This window comes from Populus nigra, chromosome 3, assembly GCF_951802175.1.
Source record: "Populus nigra chromosome 3, ddPopNigr1.1, whole genome shotgun sequence".
Taxonomy (NCBI): domain Eukaryota; kingdom Viridiplantae; phylum Streptophyta; class Magnoliopsida; order Malpighiales; family Salicaceae; genus Populus; species Populus nigra.
In genome coordinates this window covers 26,503,819-26,528,392 of record NC_084854.1, presented here as the reverse complement: position 1 = coordinate 26,528,392, position 24,574 = coordinate 26,503,819, and the positions used below count along the sequence as shown (strand labels likewise).

The following is a 24,574-nucleotide window of genomic DNA, read 5'->3' as shown; positions in this document are numbered from 1 at the left end:
ATTTTTAAAAAATAAAAAAATAAATATTATTTTAATATATTTTAAAATAAAAAATACTTTTAAAAAAAATCTTAATCTGCCTATCTTGGGACTGCATAGGGTTTTTTCAAAACACTCAAGTTGTTTTTTTCATAGGCTATAAAATTGATCAAATAAAAATACAAACTTCAATGTGCCAAAATCCTAATGGTTTAGGGCAAAAAGTTGACGTGAAACCCTTTATTAAAGGTAGACTAGCAAATGGATTTGGGCTGGTTCTTAGAAAGAATACAATTGGGCCTATTGGTATTCTAATAGGCCCATTTGTCTCAATAAAATGAAATTACCATTTACCATTATTTCGGTACAAAAAATGGGTAGAAGTTTCAATCGGATATTGATGATACCCGGTTGAACTTTCCATTGCTGATATCCGCTTTGAACGTTTTCAAACCTATTTGCAACAGCCGAATGTAATAAGCTGAACGGATTTTCACAATGACTAAGGCATGATTGCCGCTGGTAGTGAAATAAAAATTGATTCTACCTTTGATTTTTCATGTTCTTTGATTTCACGTTTTTTATTTGATTTATTTTTTTATATAAAAATTTATCAATAAAAATGTGGATCTCAAAATTAAACTGGAATTTCAGCTTCAAATTTTGATTTTGATTCTAGCTCAACCTTATTTTATTTATTTAAGTGAATAACAAATAATTTTATTTTGATTAGAGGACGCTGGGCGATATCAACTTCGCGGACCCCTTGGTTCGGTGATTTGAGAGATATATTTGAAACTGTAGACCATGGCTCGTTACCCCTTTCGGCTTGAAGGAGAGAGAAGCATATGATGGTTTGATCTGGATTCGGATTCATGGAAAGGCCAACTGAGTTACACCAACAAGCTGTAAAGAGAGTTTTACATCAAAGGGACTACTGAGTTAGGAAGAGGTGAAAAAGAGAACTTGGTAGCCTACACGGACAGCAACAACGCAGGAGATACTGAAGACTGAAAAAGCACTTCAGGATATGCATTCTTGCTCAGTTCAGGTGTTGTCGCATGGTCTTCAAAGAAACAACCAGTAGTCATGCTTTCCACTACTGAAGCTGAGTTCATAGCTACTGCCTCTTGCGCATGTCAAAGTATATGGATGCGTAGGATTCTTGATGTGCTTGGTCTTGAACAAAGTAAGTGCACTGATATATTCTGTGATAACAACTCTACTATTAAATTATCAAAAAATCCTATTATGCAAGGAAGAAGCAAGCACATTGATTTTAGATTTCATTTTCTTCGTGATTTAACAATTGATGGAATTGTTAAGTTAGAGTATTGTGGTTTTAAAGATCAGTTAGCAGACATTATGACTAAGCCTTTGATGCTTGAGGTGTTCATAAGATTAAGAAAACTGCTTGGAGTTTGCATGGCACCAAATGTAAACTGACGAAAAATTGCAAGTCAGTTTAAGGGAGAGTTTGTTGTGTTCTTTTGTTGACTAAGTTCAGTTTGACTTAGTCTTTTAACTGTTGCTGTTTTTGGTTAATAATGTCCTGATTCTTAGGACTTCAGTTTAGATTTGATTCTCTTGTAACCAATTGACCACATCTTTAGTGATTCTGTTATTTCCGGTATTCCTGTTGTGTACAGGCTGATATAAAACCTCAGTTCTTCAACTGCAATTATACAGTCTTTAAGCTTTTAACATATTTGTGTAGTTAAGAGATTACAAAACTGACAGAACCTACTATTCTGTTTAATTCATTAATGTATTTTAAATGTTAACTGGTGGTAATAGTTAACTAGGAAGGAGGTAGCCACGGATAGAGCTGGCTTATGGCAAGGGTTACTTGGCCAACAACTCCAGTTGTTCCTAATAAATAAAATATATTTATTAATTATACTTTATAAAATAAAAATTGTCACTACTTAACAACTACTAAATTTCAAGCACAAAATAAAAATTGCTCAAGACCTCATCACTTGTCAGATATATATAAAAATAAAAAAAAAAATTCTTAAATATTTTAAAAGGCTTCATTTATAGTTTTGTCTAAGGCTTCATTTATCTTAAGTCGGCCTTGACTAAGAGGAGAGAACATCCCTCGTTCAAATCCTATCATTTACATTTCTCAACTCACATATAAATACGTGATTGATTAGAAATTTTGAGTGACGGGCTATCTCCTATGATTTGGTTCTTAGAAGTTGTCACCCATCCATGGATCACATCTAAAAATGTGTCCATGATAAAAATGAAAAGAAAAGAAAAGAAAAAAAGAATACAGTTCATATCTGATCTGCGTTGAAGGCAAGTAAAGATGAACCTTGAAGTTATCTGAACGTGTTATCGAATTGTGGAATGAATGGGATTACAAATAAGAATTTCACCATCTTTGTAAGAAAGTAAACCATTACAAGAACCAACTAAAAACTCAGCACATTCTTGTTTTGATGTTGTAACACATGGTTGGTCTTGTAGGGTTATTGTGGACACCAGAATGTCAAAATCAACTGAATAAAGATATAACCACAGCCTCCTTTTTTCTTGGATAAAAAGAGTTTTGTTTGTGCTGGTTTTGACATATTCGTTCATACCTGTCTAAAGAACACGCATCTGTAGCGGTGCTGAGTTTTGATGTTTAATTTGGAGAGGATTTCGGTGATGATTTCAATTGGGGGTGTAGCTTGCCTTTGTGTTTTGACTTCTGATAACTCCTTACGCTCACCCATATCGATCCTAAGGAGCTTTTTTCTTGATTAAAAATAAAATAAAATAAAATGAGAAATAAAGTTATACTCCAAGCTTGCTGATCTCCAGTCACTCTCTTGATTGTCTTCTTAAAATAAAGTTATACTCCAATCTATAAATCTTACATGGCACTGTTGCTTGAGAGGAGAGGAGGGAGTTTCTGCTGACGAAAATCATACGCTTTACATAAAGTTTAAGCTTGTGTAAATGAAAGCAATGTATTTCAATATTTTTCATTTTAATTTTTAATGATGACTCTTGTATACATATCTTACAGTCTTGGCTTGTGCAGAGAGCAAAGTGTTTTATTCTTTCTTAAGAAAAATATTTGATTTCATGATAAAAAGTAAAGAACATTTACTGATTCATAGTATTAATATGCATGAAGCACCAGGGACTAAGCACACAAAATTCAAGTTGGTAGCACAACAGTAAATCACTCCACCGGAACTCCTCTTTGCATAATCTTCAGAAACATTTTGGCTGTAAAGGCATGAGTTGCATGTGTCGCCCTTTAATATTTCTCCCCTGCTCTCTTAACTTAAATTTGAAACTTCTTTTTTCTTCTTTATGCAGTATTATATTTAAAAGTTGATTGTCATAGATATAGTTGAAATAAAATTCATAATAGAAATACATCTTGCTATTTCTATTATCAAAGAGCGTTGCTTGATTTTTTCCTAACAAGTAGAAAGAAAGGCATTGCTTGGAATCTTAATTATGATTATTATATATGTTATTAACTGTATTGTATATTTTATTCAATCCGTCGTAGTGACACGTGTGTCAAAACAGGAATAAAGGGAGCTCACTTGGCTGCTCAAATTCCGATTTATAATTCTAAGTTGACGATTAATGCTGAAACTTATTCTGAACAATAATGGCAAAGTGCAAAACTAGAACAAGAAGAAATTTAGAGGAAAAGTATAATTGTTTAAATTTTCTCTTTGAGTTTTTATCTGTTTACAAGCTTATTTATAATTCTAAAATCGTATACAAATAAGAAATTGAACTGAACAAAAAAATCTATTCTAACTAGAAAATTAATAATGCCAACTTAATCTGGAAGTCTGGTGCCTCTGAATGCAAAAAATCTTAGTTTAACTTTATTTTCAACACTTCTCGGTGGCTGTCGTTTCTTATTCATAAAAATAGGTTCAAAGAATCTATGAACCAACAAGCCATACGTACATAAGCAAATTGAGCAAAGTATACCAATTGGAAATCTTTTCAGCAAGGATCACAACTTTTGGAGATGGAAAGAGGATGTGGATTGTGATTTAGAGGAATTGATCTTCAAACGTCTCTTAGATATGCGTTCGAGATACAGTTGCCAAGATGACCAAAGGATGATATTGGCAGAGAGAGGTGATCATGCACTCAGAAGTAACGGATGCTCTGAAAAATTTGGTTGGGCTGTGGTTGATATAGACTTTCATGAAAGCTTCCTATTATGGCACATTGCCACTTGGTTTTGTCGCGTAGGCCATACTAAATCTCGTCTTGTTAAAATAAGAAGATTTTTAGCCATATACTCCAAGTAATTTGTCATGTTTTCCTATGAAACCAGGAGCTCTTAGCTTGTGACAATAGAAAGCAATTTATTCCATTGGCCCTTCTTTTTCGTAGTAATGATTGTGATGAGAGCAAGTGTTTATTCTTTTTTAAGAATATCCTTTGATATTGATGATAAGAAGTAAAGTATTTGTACCAATTCACATTCTTGCAGCATCATTAATATACAAGAAGCACACTTTTGCGGAACCAAGACTAAAAAATACACAAAATTCATCAAGTTGGTTGCACAAACTGTAAATTAGTCGACTGGAACACCTCTTTCCATAATCTTCAAGTACGTTTTAGCTGTAGAGGTACGAGTTGCATGTGTCTGCCTTCATTGCTTCATTTCTCTAGGTCTCTCTACTTAAGTTTGAAGGTTTTTTTTTATTTCTTTTGATATTATAATATATTTGAAAGTTTGATACATATAGTTGAAATAAAATTTATAGTATAAATAGGTGTTGCCATTGCATTCGTTAGAAAATATAGATTAAAAAAAAAAGTTTGTGAGCATCACCGAGCTTATAAAACAATTCTTGAGGTCTTAATCACTCAGCTCTGTATAGGAGGTTCAAAAATGATTTAATATTAAATATTTTAAAGGATGATTTCGATTATGTATATGAATTTTAAGTCAATTCAATACTTTCCTCTTCATTTATGATTTTTTTTTCTTTGATATTTTATTATAGCTTTCATTTGCTTATTGTTTACTTGGGATTTTACCTTATTCAATTTGATTCATATGAATTGCTAACAAAAATGTTATAAATGCATAACTTGGTATTTTGTTCATGCATTATGTATAGTTCCTATCTGTTTGATTGATTAATGTTTCTTTAAGTAAAGTTCATATCTGCCTTTTTTTGATAACAAGTTTAAATATGGCTTGTATTGAAGGAAAACAAGGATGAATCTGTATACTTTTTCTGGACATGTTATCGAATTGTGGAATCAATGGGAGCTTCGCATCATGATTTTGCTAAGTCTCTCGCTGCAAATTTTCCTCACCGTCACTGGCAGTCGACGAAAGTATACCGCCGGAATCTGGTTCGGGATGTTTGTTTGGCTAGCATATTTGTCGGCAGATTGGTTGGCGACTATTACTTTGGGTATTCTTGCTCGTAGCCTAGGGGGTTCAGAATCCGAAGGTACCACTTCCAGCGCAACCTCCATCCCAGCATTTTGGGCACCGATGCTCCTTGTACACCTTGGTGGCCCTGACGCTATTACTGCCTACTCAATCGAGGACAACGAATTGTGGTCGAGGCACTTGCTTCAGCTATTAACCCAGCTTATGGTGGCCTTTTATGCGTCGTTTAGGTCATGGTGGAGCAATGATCCGCTCATATATATAGTCATTCCAATCTTTGTTTCTGGAGTTATCAAATATGGAGAGAGGGTTTGGGTCCTTTGGTTAGCAAGCTCCAACAAGTTTAGGTATTCCCCAAACACAGAAAGTTTGTATCTGCTAGTGGAAGGCAATGATGAAATACCAGAGGCCAGATATATCCAAGAAGCTCATTCCTTGTTCCAAACTTTGAAGTTACAATTTGCTGATTACCCTGTTACATATGCTGCTCATCGGAAGAGCGACGCTTTGTTGAGGAGCAAGACAGGCCCTGAAGCATTCAAATTGGTAGAAATTGAGTTGGGGTTCATGTTCGATTTACTTTTCACCAAGGTGATAACAACAGTTCGTTGGCGACTACGCATCATTCTCCGCTGCATCAACTTTCTGTCCTCTGTTTCTGCATTAGTAGCATTCTCATCAATGACCAGAAACTCCCATACCTATACTAAAATTGATATTATTATATCATACTTGTTGCTGATCGGAGCTATTGTTCTGGAGATTTACTCGGCCATTTTAATGCTTTTCTCTGATTGGGCTATGCTTTGGCTTAGCAAGCGAAGGGTTTGGTGGTCTCGAAGTGTTTGTTCTTCTCGGTTGCTATCGTTTCTTAGAAGTAACAGAAGGTGGAAAGCATCCACGGCACAGTCCGTTATAGAAGAACATCGAGTGAGTCTATGTAAATACATCTCAAAACTCTTTAGAACTGGCCACATTCAGAGCTGGGAGGATGTTGGTGATGATTTAAAGGAATTTATTTTCAAAAGTCTATTGGTTAAGAGTTCAGGATGCAGTTTCGAAGATGATCTGATTACGATATTGGCAGCGAGAGGTGGCCGCGCACTCGAAAGTTATGATTGCGATAGAGAACTTGGCTGGTCTGTCGAAGAAAAAGACTTTCATGAAAGCTTCCTCATGTGGCACATGGCTGTTAATACTTGTTTCGAACAGGATTCTTCAATTCGTTGTAAAATAAGCATAACTTTATCTCGTTACATGATGTATCTATGGAAGGATTTGCCGTTTATGCTACCTAAACAGTTGGGAGAACCAAAGTATAAGCAAGCCGTTTCCGATGGATATGTGAAGGAAGGTGTTGGCAAGCTCATAGCTTCATTCAAGGGGCTGGAGACAGAGGATGGTTGGTCAGTTGAACGGAAATGGGAAATAATAAGTGAAGTGTTGGTTGAGATGCTATTTTATGCTGCGAGTCAATGTGGATGGAAAGAGCATGCAAAAGCACTTAGTCAAGGAGGAGAGCTAATTACTTTTGTGGCCGTTCTTATGTCTCATCTTGGTATCCATCGGCAGTGTATGTATTAGTAATATTTTTGTCGCTTCCGATATCACAGCGATCTTAAAAATAATTCTTGAATATGAAAAAAAAATAGATATCTGACATTTTATTATTTTAAAAAAAAATCTTGTTTAAGGAGTCGCTATCTAGTATTATGGTCACTAGAAACTCTAACTGATCAACAGAGATTCTATGGCTCGAGATTGGTTACGTAAAATGGAAGATATTATCACCCATTAAACGTTCTGCCTAAAACAGACTGCATTGCTGGTTTTGTCTTAAATTGCTAAATGTTTATTAGTTTATGCTATGATGATTTGTTTATAATATTCCTGACTCTGGCACCAGTGAATATTCGACTACGGTTACTTCCAACTCTGGCGTTGGTAAGTATTACGTAAACCAAAACAAAAATGAATGGTGTTCTAACTCTTTAAATAAACCAATAAAAATAAATTTAAATATATGCATGCATATTTTTTTATTTTTTATTTTTATTTTTTTATTTATGTTTTTTGGGCTGGGCCCAGCTCAGCCCACATGGGGCTGGGCTGGACCCAGCAGGCCTAGCCGGGTCACAGGCTTAACCCGGCTGGCCATTGATTTTTAGTTTCTCTACAGGAGCATGTGATTAAAATGAACGGAGGGAAACAGCAACTTAGCTAGCGCTGCACTTGAAGATGTGATGAAAGTAATGGAGGGCCGGCCGGTTAATCTTACTTTCTCCTCCTGCGTTTGTTTTGTTCCCTTTTCTGGTCTTCTTTCTCTCTGCCTTCTTTTTTTGATTTCTGGTTTCCTTCTCCTTCTGTCCCTCTCTATATCACTTCTCTCTCTGTCCTCTGCTTCTTCTTCGTCTTCCGTCCTCTGTCTCTGGTTCTAACACGTTCTCGGTGTCGTCACCTTTCTTTTGTGATTCTTTGTTCTGCTGCCTCTGGTTCTGGAGGCTGGTTGCTGAAGACTGTGAAGACGATGATCAACGCCGGTTCTCGTCTCTGCGCTTTCGTCCGATGGGCTGAGTTTGCATCTCCTTTGCTCCTGGTTTTAGATTATGTCACCTTCAGTTCTGAGATGAAGGGACAAAGACGATGGTGGGGCTGCTCCTCGTTTCTGTGTCGTTCCTCAGTTTTTTTCGTTTCCAGTCTCCCTCTCTCTGTTTCCCTAGTTTTTCAGTCTCCCCTGCCCTTCGTGGCTTTTTCTTCTTTAGCCTCCTCTGTTTCTTTGAGAAGAAACAGAGGAATGCAAGTCTGCTCTTCTTCCTCCTCCCCCCCCTCGGTTCTGTCCCTCTCTCTACTGTCTTTTTTTTCTCCCCTCTCTGATTCCTCCCCCCTGCGCTCTCTCATCTTCTCTGGCTTTATAGCCAGAGAATACCAACCATTTGAAACGGCTTCAAAGCCATTACTGCCAGAAACGGCTCTTGAGGAAGAAGGCGAAGAAGGCGATGAGCAGCTTCTCAAAATGGTGCCGTCTGTGCGATGGGAATGACCATTTTCAATCTAGTCACTGAAGTTCTGAAATCGTGCAATCAAGCCCTTTGGTAAATTGTAATTGGACCCCTGTATTTCGGCACTTTTTACACATTGCTCATTGGGTTTTAATTTCTTTCAAATTTGACAAGAATCAGCCCTATACTTCGATAATTTTTCAGTTAAGTCCCTGATTTGATTAATTAAATTAATTCCAAGCTCAATTAAGTCTCAAAACTTATCAATTCTCCAATTAAACCCTTGATTGGATGAATTAAATTAATTTAAAGCTTAATTAAGTCTCAAAACTTATCCATTCTCAAAAATTGGGTTATGACGGTTGCCCCCTCTTTATAATATTTACTATGCAAAGATATTGGAAAATTTTATTTTCCTTTAACTTTGTATAGTAAATTTATAAAGAAAAGTAGATACAAAAAGAACCCCCTTTTTTTTTCTTGAAAACTTCGAAAACAGTAGATTGACACATGATCTTTACAGAGATGTAGAAATCAAGAAACAAGTCATTTGGAAGACGATCCATTTTTTGTATTTTGTTTTTTTGTATTATTTTTTTTGTTTTTGTTTTTTTTTTACAGTGGTCTCATTGTGATGAGTGACCTACCCAAGTATAAAAAAAAGGAAAATGAGAGGCTCGAAGACACACTCAAAAGAATGCAAGAAGAAAGCGAGTGCTCAAAGGCACTCAAAGAGGAAAGCAAGTGCTCAAAGGCACTCGAAGAGGAAAGCGAGGGCTCAAAGGCGCGCTCGAAGAATAGAAGCGAGGGCTCAAAGGCGCTCGAAGAGAAAAGCGAGTGCTCAAAGGCACTCGAAGAGGAAAGCGAAGGCTCAAAGGCGCTCGAAGGGGAAAGCAAGGGCTCAAAGGCGCGCTCGAAGAGAAAAGCGAGTGCTCAAAGGCACTCGAAGAGGAAAGCAAGTGCTCAAAGGCACTTAAAGAGGAAAGCGAGGGCTCAAAGGCGCGCTCGAAGAGGAAAACGAGGGCTCAAAGGTGCTCGAAGAGGAAAGTAAGTGCTCAAAGGCACTCAAAGAGGAAAGCGAGGGCTCAAAGGCGCGCTCAAAGAGAAAAGCAAGTGCTCAAAGGTCCTCGAAGAGGAAAGCGAGGGCTTAAAGGCGTTCGAAGGGGAAAGCGAGGGCTCAAAGGCACTCGAAGAGGAAAGCAAGTGCTCAAAGGCACTCGAAGAGGAAAGCGAGGGCTCAAAGGCGCTTAAAGAGGAAAGCGAGGGCTCAAAGGCACGCTCGAAGAGAAAAGCAAGTGCTCAAAGGCACTCGAAGAGGAAAGCAAATGCTCAAGGCACTTAAAGAGGAAAGCGAGGGCTCAAAGGCGCGCTCAAAGAGGAAAACGAGGGCTCAAAGGCGCTCGAAGAGGAAAGTAAGTGCTCAAAGGCACTCAAAGAGGAAAGCGAGGGCTCAAAGGCGCGCTCGAAGAGAAAAACAAGTGCTCAAAGGTCCTCGAAGAGGAAAGTGAGGGCTTAAAGGCGTTCGAAGGGGAAAGCGAGGGCTCAAAGGCACTCGAAGAGGAAAACAAGTGCTCAAAGGCGCTCGAAGAGGAAAGCGAGGGCTCAAAGGCACTCGAAGAGGAAAGGGAGGGCTCAAAAGCGCGCTCTAAAAGCAAAGCAAGTGTTTAAAGGCACTTGAAGAGGAAAGCGAGGGCTCAAAGGCGCTCGAAGGGGAAAGCGAGGGCTCAAAGACGCGCTCGAAGAGAAAAGCAAGTGCTCAAAGGCACTCGAAGAGGAAATCAAGTGCTCAAAGGCACTGGAAGAGGAAAGCGAGGGCTTAAAGGCACTCGAAGAGAAAAGCGAGGGCTTAAAGGCGCTCGAAGGGGAAAACAAGGGCTCAAAGGGGCGCTCGAAGGGGAAAGCGAGGGCTCAAAGGCACTCGCAGAGGAAAGCAAGTGCTCAAAGACGCTTGAAGAGGAAAGCGAGGGCTCAAAGACGCGCTTGAAGAGGAAAACGAGGGCTCAAAGGCGCTCGAAGAGGAAAGCGAGGGCTCAAAGGCGTGCTCGAAGAGAAGAGCAAGTGCTCAAAGGCACTCGAAGAGAAAAGCGAGGGCTCAAAGGCGCGCTCGAAGAGGAAAATGAGGGCTCAAAGGCGCGCTCGAAGAGAAAAGCAAGTGCTCAAAGGCACTCGAAAAGAAGCGAGAGCTCAAAGGTGCTCGAAGAGGAAAGCGAGTGCTCAAAGGCACTCGAGGAGGGAAGCGAGGGCTCAAAGGCGCTCTCAAAGAGAAAAGCGAGTGCTCAAAGGCACTCCAAGAGGAAAGCGAGGGCTCAAAGGCGCTCGAAGAGGAAACCAAGGGCTCAAAGGCGCTCGAAAAGGAAATGAAGGTTTGAAAGTGCTCTAAAAATGATGATCAAAGGCTCGAGGGCGCATTTAAAGGGAGGTAAGGCTCGAAGGTGTTCTCGAAAAGGGAGGTAGGGTTAAGAAACGCAATACCTTGGATGGTCAAGGGGTCGAAGGTGCACTTGAAAGGAGATAAGGACTTGAAAGCACCCTAAAAATGATGATCAAAGGCTTAAAGGCGCATTTTAAGGAGGTGGAAAAACATAGAGATTTTTCAGAGGGCCTAATTCTTGGAGGCGGCCTGCCCAGGTTGAAAAATTCTCAAAAGTAATTTCAATCCTGGCCATTTCAAGTTGGCCTTCCACTTGATGGATTCTGTTGGAATTTTCTCTAATGAGATTTGCAAAACTGATTGTCCAATTTCTCAAAGTTTAGATGATATGCATGCATCTTTACCTGATTTGAAATATAGGCCCTCATTTCTTCTTTGTCTTCTTGTTGCTTGACTGATGAGGACTTGCTACCTCTGATTTGGGTCATATTTGTCGCTTGGCTTCTAGCCCACTCAAGTTGGCCCATGTAAGTTTATTTCCAGATTTGTTTGCACAACTCAGCCTTTGTGGTGCTCATCGTGACCCACTTGCTTGCTAGAGATTTTTTGTCTCGTCAAATAATTTGAAAGGATCATTCATTACTCCTCGTCTCCCTGCTAAAAACATTCGATGTCACTTGCTGAAAGGATCAAACTATCTTTCATAAACTAAAATGCCCCCTTGTCTTGTTGTAGGAAATGTTCCATCTCCTTTTCTAGAATTTTTCCTTTTAAACACAATGTTGCCCCCTTGTATTGGTCATTGCCTCTAAGTGTGCTCTGTCAGCGACTTAAACAAATAATGGTTTTAAGAGGTCATTCTCTCATTTCTCTCATTTTCAGTTTGGTGAAGGAATATGGGTCTAGAATGAATCTTGAAATCTTAATCTTGCATTTTAAAAACAAAAATTATTTCGATGTGAATCTAAAACAATTTGATTTTGAAATCTTGTAACTCCTTGGTTATTTTCTTTCTTGGAAAAGAGATTATTTGCTCTTGTGTTTGGCAATGAGGTCTTCGGTGAAAATACATCATGAGATGACCTTTTGTTTCAAAGTGAAGGGCTCGAGAAAAAGCTCGAGATTTTGTATGAGAAAAACTTGTCTCTTTTTGAACATTTATCTTTATCAGCATGAGTAATAATGAGTAGTTTATTCTTGATGTCATGAATCTTATGAAAAAGTATTCTTTGCATTTTGAGAGCATTGTTTATTGTTCTAGGTTGCTTGCTTACTTGATTAGAAAGGACTTCTACAGGCACGTAATGTAGGTTGTGGTTTTTGGCTATGAAAGAAAAGGATTCAAAATGCCCAAAGAGTGTTTCAGGGTTTCAAAGACCGAGGATCACTATCAACAGTTTGACTCTTGACGTCATTCACATTTTCTCTTGCCGCTCTTCTTTGATTTGCTACTTCTTCTTTTTTATTGCTTTGCTAGGACATAATCACTTTATCTTGGAAGTCACTTTTTCTAGTGATTTGAGAATGCCGCCTAGCATTTGAGTTTCTTGAGTTTTTATGTATTTTTTTTTTGCTTTCTCACGGCTTTTTCTCTTTTCTCATTGAAATTTTCTCTTGCCCCCCAGTGTGGGGTGTGATCCTAGTCAGGATTTTTTCATGAAAGAAAAATTATTCAGGCTCAAAAAGGGATCGCAAAGGATGTACTTATTTTAGAACGTGAAAGGAATAACAAAGATGATCTTTCCTCATTTCAAGCGCTAGCAGTTAAGATCAATAAACTTTGACCTCATCCGGTATGATGGTTTGGTCTTTACAAAGATACATTTCATGAGTCATGAGTAATGAGTTCATTACATACCATTATTCATACATTTAAAAACACATGATTCAAGAGTCATAGGGTAAGGGTGTTTATTCATTTTTTTCTTTTTTCCCTTTTTTTTGGTTTATAATTTAGTCACCTCAATGATAGAGTTGCTTGATTCACTTGTCATTCTACAATTAGAATGTGAAAAATATCATTTTTGAATGAACATCAAATTATTTTTGAAATCAAAATACCAGATCAATTTTTTTTCAAAACTCCAATAGGGAAATGGATTTTGGTACAAGAGATGAATTGCATCTATGAGATCACGCAAGGCTTCAAAGGTGTATTAGTGAGTTCTTATAACAAAATTCTTTCAATAATGATTGGTCGTAAACATGATTGAATGAGAAACTCATTATTTCATTGAAGCTTTGGAAAAGAAATAACAAAGAACTTATGCCAACATGAATACTGGCATGATAACACATAAAAGGGGCTAAACATTTAGTGATCATTGATTGGAATTTCTGGAATCTTTCAATCATTCATTCTCCTCGACAAAGGCATCTTTTCAACACTTAGTTACAGTCACATGCAAACCATTCTTGACCTACTATCACCATAGCTTTATCTCCAAAACAGTTGATATCTGGGAGTCGGTGCGAAGAAATTAACTATAGGAATGGTAAGTGCCTTGGCAACCCCTTTCATTGTCCTTTTCTTTTTCGGTGAAACTGTTCTTTTCAGTCGGATTAACAATTTTACCTAACCCAATGGCTTGTTCAATCCTCTCAGCTATAATAACCAGGCCAGTAAAATGTTGTGCAGAGCTTCTAACCAAGAAAATAAACTGATCATCTCTTTTTCCAACATGGGAGGATTAACTTGTGCAGCTACCTCACTCCATCTCCGGGCGTATTCTCTTATGGACTCCTTGTTGTTCTTCTCCATAGCTTGCAAGCTTAAACTATCAGGGCCCACGTCTATATTGAACTTATATTGCCTTATGAAGGCATCAACTAAGTCCTTCCATTTTTTAACCTTGGTATTGTCCAACCGCATATACCAAGTGAGGGCAGCGTCACTCAAGCTGTCTTGGAAGAAATGAATCAACAATTTCTCATCATCAACCACCTCAGCCATTTTGTTGCAGTATGCTTTGAGATGAGTTATAGGGCATTGAGTTCCCGTATATTTAATGAATTCTGGCACCCTAAATTTTTTGGGAATGACAATGTTGGGCACCAAACACATCTCAGCAGCCTTTATAAGATCATATAGGCGAATTCCCTCCAATGCTCTCAATTTTTGATCTAAGGCAACTAATTTGTTCATACCATTTTCTTTCACCATCTTGCCCTTTTGAGATTCTTTCTCGGTAGAATTAATGGTAAACGGCATTCTCATGGGGTATGCTTTCCGAATTTATCTCTCCAGGCCTGCTCGAGTAAACTAGTAAGCCTTGCGACTTCTTCTTTAAGATTGTCCATCTCTTTTTTATATTGGGCTTCCAATTGGGCTCTTTCTTCGTTTTTCATTTGTCTTTTTCTCGAATGAGTGTTATAGATGAGTTTCAATAGGGAACCTATATTTCAACCTGCTAAATGTAAATCATGCAATTTATGCAAAAATGCTGAAGAAATTAATTAAAAAAAATACATATGAAATGCGGATTCGCCCTTCATGGGATGACAACCTAATAGGAAGATCCTAATTGTTGAGTGCATCAAGGGGTTGGTCATTACCTAGTTTGGCATATAAGGCTTACAAGTAGTGTGAAAATAGAGGCCCTGAGTAATATCAGTTTGGCATATCAACCACTTCCAAGTAACACAATCAAGCGAGAGTTGGATGGTTTCACGAGTCTTACCCAGGCTAAAGCCATTGGGGTACCGTTACTCCCCCACATATCCTAGTTTGTAAAGTGTGTGCTCCCAAAGTGATGCATGACAAAATAAACAAGAATGCATGCGAAAGCAGTAAATGCAGGAAAAATAAACAAATAAACACAACAACAACAACAAAAAAATAGCAATAATAAGACAAAAGACAAAGCTTAATCCTAATTCCCCAGTGTAGTCGCCATCCTGTTGCACCCGACATCGAGGCGGCCCACAAAATAAATTCTCGAATATGGAAAAAAGAACAGATTTCTGGCATCTTGTTCTTTTAGGGGAAAAAGGTCTTGTTTAAGGAGTCGCCACCTAGTATTACGGTCACTAGGAACCCTAACTGGTCAATAGAGATTCTATGGCTCGGGATTGGCTACGTAAAAGGAAAGATATTATCACCCCTTAAACGTTCTGCCTGAGGCAGACTGCATTGCTGGTTTTGTCTTAAATTGCTAAATGTTTATTAGTTTATGCTTTGATAATTTGCTTATAATATTCTTGACTCTGGCGCCAGTGAATATTTGAGCTCGAATAAATCCAACTCTGGCGTTGGTAAAAATTCTTAGCTACAAAAAAAATTAGATCAATATATTTTTATTCCATACTCTAGTGCCAGTGAATAAATAAATAAAAATACATTTATTTTTACGCATGCACATATTTTTTATTTTTCTAGCTAAATAAAATAAAACACAACGAATAAAAATAATATAAATTTAAACCGTATTTTTATTCCTGACTTTGGCGTCAGTGAATAAACCGTATTTACATTATTTTTATTCATGCATACACATTTTTTATTTTTTTCTACTTTTTTTTTATTTTTTTGTCTTTCTATTTTTTTTATTTTTATATTTTTTGTTGGGCTGGGCCCAGCTCAGCCCATGTGGCTGGGCTGGACCCAGCAGGCCTAGCCGGGTCAAAGGCTTGACCCGGCTGGCCATTGTGTTTTTTTTCACCAGCAGGCGTGCGTGAACAATTCACGCACGCCCGCTATAGGAGCACGTAATTAAAATGCCAGAAGAAGGAAAAGCGCAACTTACCTGGTGCTGGAAGTGGCGATCCGGATTTTTCAGTCTTTCTTGGTCGTCTATCCTTGCCTCAAGATCCCTGCGTTCGTTCGTTCCCCTTCTGTCGGTGTTCCCTTCTATCAGCTGCTCGTTCCTCTCCTTTTTTTTTTTAGCATTTTCCTCTGGTTTTGGAAGCTGGTGTTGGAGAACAGGCGGTCAATGGGTTTCTTGTTTCACTGTCCTCCTCTCTACGTCCCTTTTCCTTGTTTTGCTGTGTTATTCCTTGTTTCTCTGTTTTTTTTTTCCTCTCTGTTTTCGTTTGTGCTCTCTGTTTACTTCTTTCGTGTTCTCCCCCTCAGTTTTTTCGTTCTCAGTCGCTCTCTATCTCTCCTGCCGGATCCCCCTGGCTTTTTCGTGCTCCTCGGTTCTACTCTTGTTTTTCTTTCCTTTTCGGTTTCTTTGTTCTTTTTTCTGTGTTATTCGTTCTCTGTCCCCCTCTCTGTCTCCTGGATTTTTTCGCTCTCTCTCGGTTCTGTGATTCCCCTCTCTGTGATTTTTTGTTTCTGTCTTCGGGGTCTTCCTTTTTCCCCCCCTCGGTTCTGTCCCTCTCTCTACTGTCTTTTTTTTTTCCCCTCTCTGATTCCTCCCCCCCTGCGCTCTCTCATCTTCTCTGGCTTTATAGCCAGAGAATACCAACCATTTGAAACGGCTTCAAAGCCATTACTGCCAGAAACGGCTCTTGAGGAAGAAGGCGAAGAAGGCGATGAGCAGCTTCTCAAAACGGTGCCGTTTGTGCGATGGGAATGACCATTTTCACTCTGGTCACTGAAGTTCTGAAATCGTGCAATCAAGCCCTTTTGTAAATTGTAATTGGACCCCTGTATTTCGGTGCTTGTTACACATTGGTCCTTGGGTTTTAATTTCTTTCAAATTTGACAAGAATCAGCCCTATACTTCGATAAATTTTCAATTAAGTCCCTGATTTGATTAATTAAATTAATTTCAAGCTCAATTAAGTCTCAAAACTTATCAATTCTCCAATTAAACTCTTGATTGGATGAATTAAATTAATTTAAAGCTTAATTAAGTCTCAAAACTTATCCATTCTTCAATTAAACCCTTGACTTGATTAATTAAATTAATTCCAAGCTTAATTAGATTAATTCCAAAGTTTAATTAAACCCCAAAACTTCCAATCATGTTGCTATTAACCCAAATTTTAATTTATTCTTCATTTATTTCATTTTACTTGTTTTTTCATCATTATTATTTTTTTTATCATCATTTTTTTTATCCTTTTCAATAAATAAAATAAAAAGGTCAAAAATTGGGTTATGACAATTTTAATGCTATCTAATTTATTAATTAATTCCACTACCTCTTAATTTTCTTACTTTGTAATTCGGTGCAATTGCCACAAGAAAACTATATTCATAAATGATTTAGTTTAATAACATGACTCTACAAATATACATTGATAGCTCCATAACTTTCGTATGACATATCAATTTAACTAGACGTAGTGAAAATACCAAAAAGTGTATATTTTTGAAGTGTTTTCGTTCAATGAAAATTATATAATCAAATAAATAGAAAATATTTTCCCAGATAATCCAAAAATAAAATCGATCAAATTAATTAATAATATATATAGGTTTCAATGTGCCACAATCCATATATTTGAGGGGGAGAATATTACCATTAAACCCTATATTAAACGTACACTAGCAAATACAACTGGACCTAGTTGTATTCTAATTGACCCATTGAATAATTACCATTTATCATTACTCCGGTGAAAATATAATTACAAAATTTGTGTCAAAGTTTCAAGTAGCCATTAATGATATCCGGTTGAACGTTTTCAAACCTACTTTGTAATTGCTAAGATTAGGTTAATTAATTTCATTTTGTCAAAGAAGTTTCAACTGGATCGTAATTGTTTAATCATTAATTTTTATATTAAAATCATCTCCACTAAATTATTAAAATATTAAACAAAATTCTTATATATAATTTGTATTATTCTCTTTTTTAGTTTACAAACTTAGTTCAAAGATATACTTTATCTTAAGAAAAAAATAGAAGAAGAAGAAACGAAAAAGAAGTAACGTTAAAAAATTCGTTAACAGCAGGATTAATTATTTACTACAAAAACCCTTCAAAGAACCAGATACATTGTAGGCCTAAGGCCTCGACTAAATTTGGTTTTGTTCAGGACCTACAATATCATTGCTTTTGCTAGTAACCTTATTTTAATGGCCTCTGCCTGATTTATTGAAAAACAAAAAAGGGATGGAAGTAGAATCATAGTTATTAAATTAGGATCGATGCGACAGGTCAACTCGAAATTCAGTTGACTCAATAGCTAGACCATTCCAAATAAGATAAAAGACTAGCAACATAAAAAAACAATTAAACCCAGCTATAACTGGATCGACCTGACAAAACTTGGTAAAGATCTTCTTTTTTTTCTCCTAGATAGAGACTTTTTTTTTTTTACATTTTTTAGCTAGTTATTAACTCTTTTCAAAGTTCACTATATAAATACTAAAGAATATTTTATTTTTTTAATGTGAGATTTGAAGTCGTTTAGTATATATACTTTATGTTCACAAGAAAAAAGTTATGTTTTTTTAATGTGAAAAAAGTTATTTTTTGTTTAAATTCTTCAATTTAAAAGGATAACATAATATTTTTTTTAATGTAGGATAAAACAAAATTAAAATTTTATTATTTACAACATATATAAATTCTTCCATTTAAAAAGATAATATAATATTTTTTAAAAAAAAAATTAAAAAAAATTTAAAATTTTATTATTTACAACATATATAACCTATATTCAAATAAATTGTTTATTAATTTTATTGTATGAAATAAAAAAATTTAAATATTATTTTTTTAATTTTTTTGGATTGATTGAAGTTGATCTATGTCAATTTATATAACCTAAAACCCAGCTGCTTATCCATATCAACCACCAGATTTGATAACTATAAAAAGAAGAGTATGCTATAAAATATAAGCAACTCCTTGCACTCTGAGCTAATTGAATCAAAGAAATGATAGAGAAGCCCAAAATAATCCTAATTACAGAGAGAGGCCTGTTTTGAGCGCCTTTTCATTAATAACCCATATGTAATAAACCATCAATAATAACACATGTTGATAGAAGCTAAGAAAACAACAACAATCACTCACAAAGGATATGATTTTCTATAAGAATTTTAAATATAGATACAGAAAACCCTATCTTTATTAGGAGACAATTCAGAATCTAAAGCATACAGAAAATTAATATAAAATCTGAAATAAAATAATAAATCTAAAAAAATCAAGAAAAAATAACAAAGTTGACATAAATAACATTTTCTAGACCTAGTTTCAGGGGGTCCACAGGTTCAATGGATGACAAGGTTATTCCATATAACGTTATTCCCGACTGTATCGCCTTCTCAGCTTCTCATATGATTTTTTAATGTGAGGCCACTCCTCCACGATCTTCTCCCCCCCCCCCCATATTGTTATTCTTCCACTCAGCTCTTCAGTGCAATCATTGATTCTTAATTCTTGCAAAGAGGGAAGGTTGGGTATCAACCTTTGGGATTCAGATTGAGATAGACACTTTAATTCCCTGCAGTTACTGATATCTAATTTCTAAAGAGAATGCATCCCCTGATCAGGCAGTGGTAGAGACTTCAATTTTCCTCATCCACTGATTGATAGCTGTTGAAGAGAAGAGAGATTTTGCAGCCCTACTTCTGGAAGAGATTCCATATCCACAATTGAACCAATATCTAGATTCTTCAATTTGGAGAGAGGACGGATAAAAGAAGAAGAAGAAGAAGAAGAAGAGACTGGTGATTTCATCTTCATTGTCTGTTGTAATGGCATTGAACTAGTTTCCTCTAAATAAAGACTTTCATTGAGAGTTGGAAACAACGACATTGAAGTCAGATTTGGACACTTATAAATAGTCAAGGAAGAAAGACGTGGAAAACAGAGCATTCTCAACCCTTCTTCTATTGTTGACTCATCACTATCATCATTCATCTCATCTCTACTCTTCTTCCACCATCCCTTCAGCTTACCACAACTCTTGATCTCAAGTTTCTTTAAAGATGGGAAAAACATTGACACTCCTTTTCCTCCAACCCCCTCACTATCTATGTACTCCAAACTTTCCATATCTTCAATCAACAATACCTCAAGAGAAGGGATTCCATCTAAGGGAGGGATATGCTCAAGTCTTCTACACTCTTCTAGACGAATCCTTACAAGATTTGAGAGAAGTAAAAGCCAACTTGGAAACCTCATACCTCCATATTTTATTACTCTCAACTCTTCACTGCTGTAAGAGATTTCTAATTCTTGCGAAGAGGTAAGGTAGAGTATCCCTTGAGACTTCAATCTTGAGCATCCCCTAATCGATAGCTATTGTTCTGGAGATTTACTCGGCCATTTTGATGCTTTTCTCTGATTGGGCTATGCTTTGGCTTAGCAAGCGAAGGGTTTGGTGGTCTCGACGTGTTTGTTCTTCTCGGTTGCTATCGTTTCTTAGAAGTAACAGAAGGTGGAAAGCATCCACGGCACAGTCTGTTATAGAAGAAGATCGAGTGAGTCTATATAAATACATCTCAAAACTGTTTAGCACTGGCCACATTCAGAGCTGGGAGGATGTTGGTGATGATTTAAAGGAATTTATTTTCAAAAGTCTCTTGAGTAAGAGTTCAGATTGCAGTTTCGAAGATGCTCCGATTACGATATTGGCAGAGAGAGGTGGCCGTGCACTCGAAAGTTATGATTGCGATAGAGAACTTGGTTGGTTTGTTGAAAAAGACTTTCATGAAAGCTTCCTCATGTGGCACATGGCTGTTAATACTTGTTTCGAACAGGATTCTTCAATTCGTTGTAAAATAAGCATAACTTTATCTCGTTACATGATGTATCTATGGAAGGATTTGTCGTTTATGCTAGTGGCTTCGTCTCTTCCTCCTCTTCACAATGGTATGGTCAAAACACAATTTTAACAACTTTTATTTTTAAGCAAAAATCATCCCCACTTTTATTTTTGACAACATTATATAGGGAGAGTACAAGATTTACAACAATAGAGGAGGAGGAATCATCCCCACTTTGGCAACTCTCAACCTCACTCTATTTCTCTCTTCTTAGTGCTGCAATGGCAGCTACTGCTGGCTGCTTTGGCTCTACTTTCCTTTCTCAACTCTCTCATTTTGCTCTCTAATGTATACCTCTATTTATAGGCATCCATGACAGCTTCTCTTGCTTTTTTTGTCAATAATGGTGGCTGCCAAACTTGCCAGACTTACCAAACTTTGACATTAGACAATGGTTGTTGGCTGCCACCAACAACCCACCATTGCAGCCATCTTCTTTGACAATGGACAATATTCCAACACTAAGCACAAAAAATTCAAGTTGGTAGCACAACAGTAAATCACTCTACCTGAACTCCTCTTTGCATAATCTTCAGAAACATTTTGGATGTAAAGGCATGAGTTGCATGTGTCTTCCTTTAATATTTCTCCCCATCTCTCTTAACTTAAATTTGAAGCTTCTTTTTTCTTCTTTATGCAGTATTATATTTAAAAGTTGATTGTCATAGATATAGTTGAAATAAAATTCATAATAGAAATACATCTTGCTATTTCTATTATCAAAGAGCGTTGCTTGATTTTTTCCTAACATGTAGAAAGAAAGGCATTGCTTGGAATCTTAATTATGCTTATTATATATGTTATTAACTGTGTTGGAACTTTATTTTCAACACTTCTCTGTGGCTGTCGTTTCTTATTCATAAAAATAGGTTCAAAGAATCTATGAACCAACAAGCCATACGTACATAAGCAAATTGAGCAAAGTATACGAATAGGAAATCTTTTCAGCAAGGATCACAACTTTTGGAGATGGAAAGAGGATGTGGATTGTGATTTAGAGGAATTGATCTTCAAACGTCTCTTAGATATGCCTTCAAGATACAGTTGCCAAGATGATCAAAAGATGATATTGGCAGAGAGAGGTAATCATGAACTCACAAGTAAGGGGCGCTTTGAACAATTTGGATGGTCCGTGGTTGATATAGACTTTCATGAAAGCTTCCTATTATGGCACATTGCCACTTGGTTTTGTCGCGTAGGCCATACTAAATCTCGTCTTGTTAAAATAAGAAGATTTTTAGCCATATACTCCAAGTAATTTGTCATGTTTTCCTATGAAACCAGGAGCTCTTAGCTTGTGACAATAGAAAGCAATTTGTTCCATAGGCCCTTCTTTTTCGTAGTAATGATTGTGATGAGAGCAAGTGTTTATTCTTTTTTAAGAATATCCTTTGATATTGATGATAAGATGTAAAGTATTTGTACCAATTCACATTCTTGCAGCATCATTAATATACAAGAAGCACACTTTTGCGGAACCAGGACTAAAAAATACACAAAATTCAAGTTGGTTGCACAAACTGTAAATTAGTCGACTGGAACACCTCTTTCCATAATCTTCAAGTACGTTTTACCTGTAGAGGTATGAGTTGCATTTGTCTGCCTTCATTGCTTCATTTCTCTAGGTCTCTCTACTTAAGTTTGAAGGTTTTTTTTTATTTCTTTTGATATTATAATATATTTGAAAGTTTGATACATATAGTTGAAATAAAATTTATAGTATAAATAGGTGTTGCCATTGCATTCGTTAGAAAATATAGATTAAAAAAAAAAGTTTGGGAGCATCACCGAGCTTATAAAACAATTCTTGAGGTCTTAATCACTCAGCTCTGTATAGGAGGTTCAAAAATGATTTAATATTAAATATTTTAAAGCATGATTTCGATTATGTATATGAATTTTAAGTCAATTCAATACTTTTCTCTCCATTTATGATTTTTTTTTCTTTGATATTTTATTATAGCTTTCATTTGCTTATTGTTTACTTGGGATTTTACCTTATTCAATTTGATTCATATGAATTGCTAACAAAAATGTTATAAATGCATAACTTGGTATTTTGTTCATGCATTATGTATAGTTCATATCTGTTTGATTGATTAATGTTTCTTTAAGTATAGTTCATATCTGCCTTTTTTTGATAACAAGTTTAAATATGGCTTGTATTGAAGGAAAACAAGGATGAATCTGTATACTTTTTCTGGACATGTTATCGAATTGTGGAATCAATGGGAGCTTCGCATCATGATTTTGCTAAGTCTCTCGCTGCAAATTTTCCTCACCGTCACTGGCAGTCGACGAAAGTATACCGCCGGAATCTCCATATTTGTCGGCCGATTGGTTGGCGACTATTACTTTGGGTATTCTTGCTCGTAGCCTAGGGGGTTCAGAATCCGAAGGTACCACTTCCAGTGCAACCTCCATCCCGGCATTTTGGGCACCGATGCTCCTTGTACACCTTGGTGGCCCTGACGCTATTACTGCCTACTCAATCAAGGACAACGAATTGTGGTCGAGGCACTTGCTTCAGCTATTAACCCAGCTTGTGGTGGCCTTTTATGCGTCGTTTAGGTCATGGTGGAGCAATGATCCGCTCATATATATAGTCATTCCAATCTTTGTTTCTGGAGTTATCAAATATGGAGAGAGGGTTTGGGTCCTTTGGTTAGCAAGCTCCAACAAGTTTAGGTATTCCCCAAACACGGATAGTTTTTATGTACTAGTGAAAGGCAATGATGAAATACCAGACGCCAGATATATCCAAGAAGCTCATTCCTTGTTCCAAACTTTGAAGTTACTATTTGCTGATTACACTGTTACATATGCTGCTCATCGGAAGAGCGACGCTTTGTTGAGGAGCAAGACAGGCCCTGAAGCATTCAAATTGGTAGAAATTGAGTTGGGGTTCATGTTCGATTTACTTTTCACCAAGGTGATAACAACAGTTCGTTGGCGACTACGCATCATTCTCCGCTGCATCAACTTTCTGTCCTCTGTTTCTGCAGTAGTAGCATTCTCATCAATGACCAGAAACTCCCATACCTATACTAAAATTGATATTATTAAATCGTACTTTTTGCTGATCGGAGCTATTGTTCTGGAGATTTACTCGGCAATTTTGATGCTTTTCTCTGATTGGGCTATGCTTTGGCTTAGCAAGCGAAGGGTTTGGTGGTCTCGACGTATTTATTCTTCTCGGTTGCTATCGTTTCTTAGAAGTAACAGAAGGTGGAAAGCATCCACGGCACAGTCTGTTATAGAAGAACATCGAGTGAGTCTATGTAAATACATCTCAAAACTCTTCAGCACTGGCCACATTCAGAGCTGGGAGGATGTTGGTGATGATTTAAAGAAATTTATTTTCAAAAGTCTCTTGACTATGAGTTCAGAATGCAGTTTCCAAGATGATCCGATTAGGATATTGGCAGCGAGAGGTGGCCGCGCACTCGAAAGTTATGATTGCGATAGAGAACTTGGCTGGTCTGTCGAAGAAAAAGACTTTCATGAAAGCTTCCTCATGTGGCACATGGCTGTTAATACTTGTTTCGAACAGGATTCTTCAATTCGTTGTAAAATAAGCATATCTTTATCTCGTTACATGATGTATCTATGGAAGGATTTGCCGTTTATGCTACCTAAACAGTTGGGAGAACCAAAGTATAAGCAAGCCGTTTCCGATGGATATGTGAAGGAAGGTGTTGGCAAGCTCATAGCTTCATTCAAGGGGCTGGAGACAGAGGATGGTTGGTCAGTTGAACGGAAATGGGAAATCATAAGTGACGTGTTGGTCGAGATGCTATTTCATGCTGCGAGTCGATGTGGATGGAAAGAGCATGCAAAAGCACTTAGTCAGGGAGGAGAGCTAATTACTTTTGTGGCCGTTCTAATGTCTCATCTTGGTCTCCATCGGCAGTGTATGTATTAGTAATATTTTAATGCTATCTAATTTATTAATTAATTCCACTAGCTCTTAATTTTCTTACTTTGTAATTCGGTCCAATTGCCACAAGAAAACTATATTCATAAATGATTTTATGTAATAACATGACTCTACAAATATACATTGATAGCTCCATAACTTTCATATGACATTAATTTAACTAGACGTAGTGAAAATACCAAAAAGTGTATATTTTTTAAGTGTT

General features: G+C 36.9%; 2 protein-coding genes across 2 annotated transcripts; both read left to right on the top strand.

Annotated features, from left to right (window-relative positions):
- Window positions 1-5,200: 5,200 nt before the first annotated feature.
- Window positions 5,201-8,423, top strand: LOC133689508 (uncharacterized). The gene is made up of 4 exons (XM_062109365.1): window positions 5,201-6,956; window positions 7,885-8,029; window positions 8,146-8,183; window positions 8,299-8,423. The coding sequence occupies exons 1-4, from the start codon at window positions 5,201-5,203 to the stop codon at window positions 8,421-8,423; spliced, it is 2,064 nt and encodes a 687-aa protein (XP_061965349.1).
- A 13,033-nt stretch (window positions 8,424-21,456) lies between these two features.
- LOC133689507 (uncharacterized) lies at window positions 21,457-24,354 on the top strand. Its single transcript, XM_062109364.1, has 2 exons — window positions 21,457-21,511; window positions 22,724-24,354. The coding sequence occupies exons 1-2, from the start codon at window positions 21,457-21,459 to the stop codon at window positions 24,352-24,354; spliced, it is 1,686 nt and encodes a 561-aa protein (XP_061965348.1).
- The last annotated feature ends 220 nt before the right edge of the window (window positions 24,355-24,574 follow it).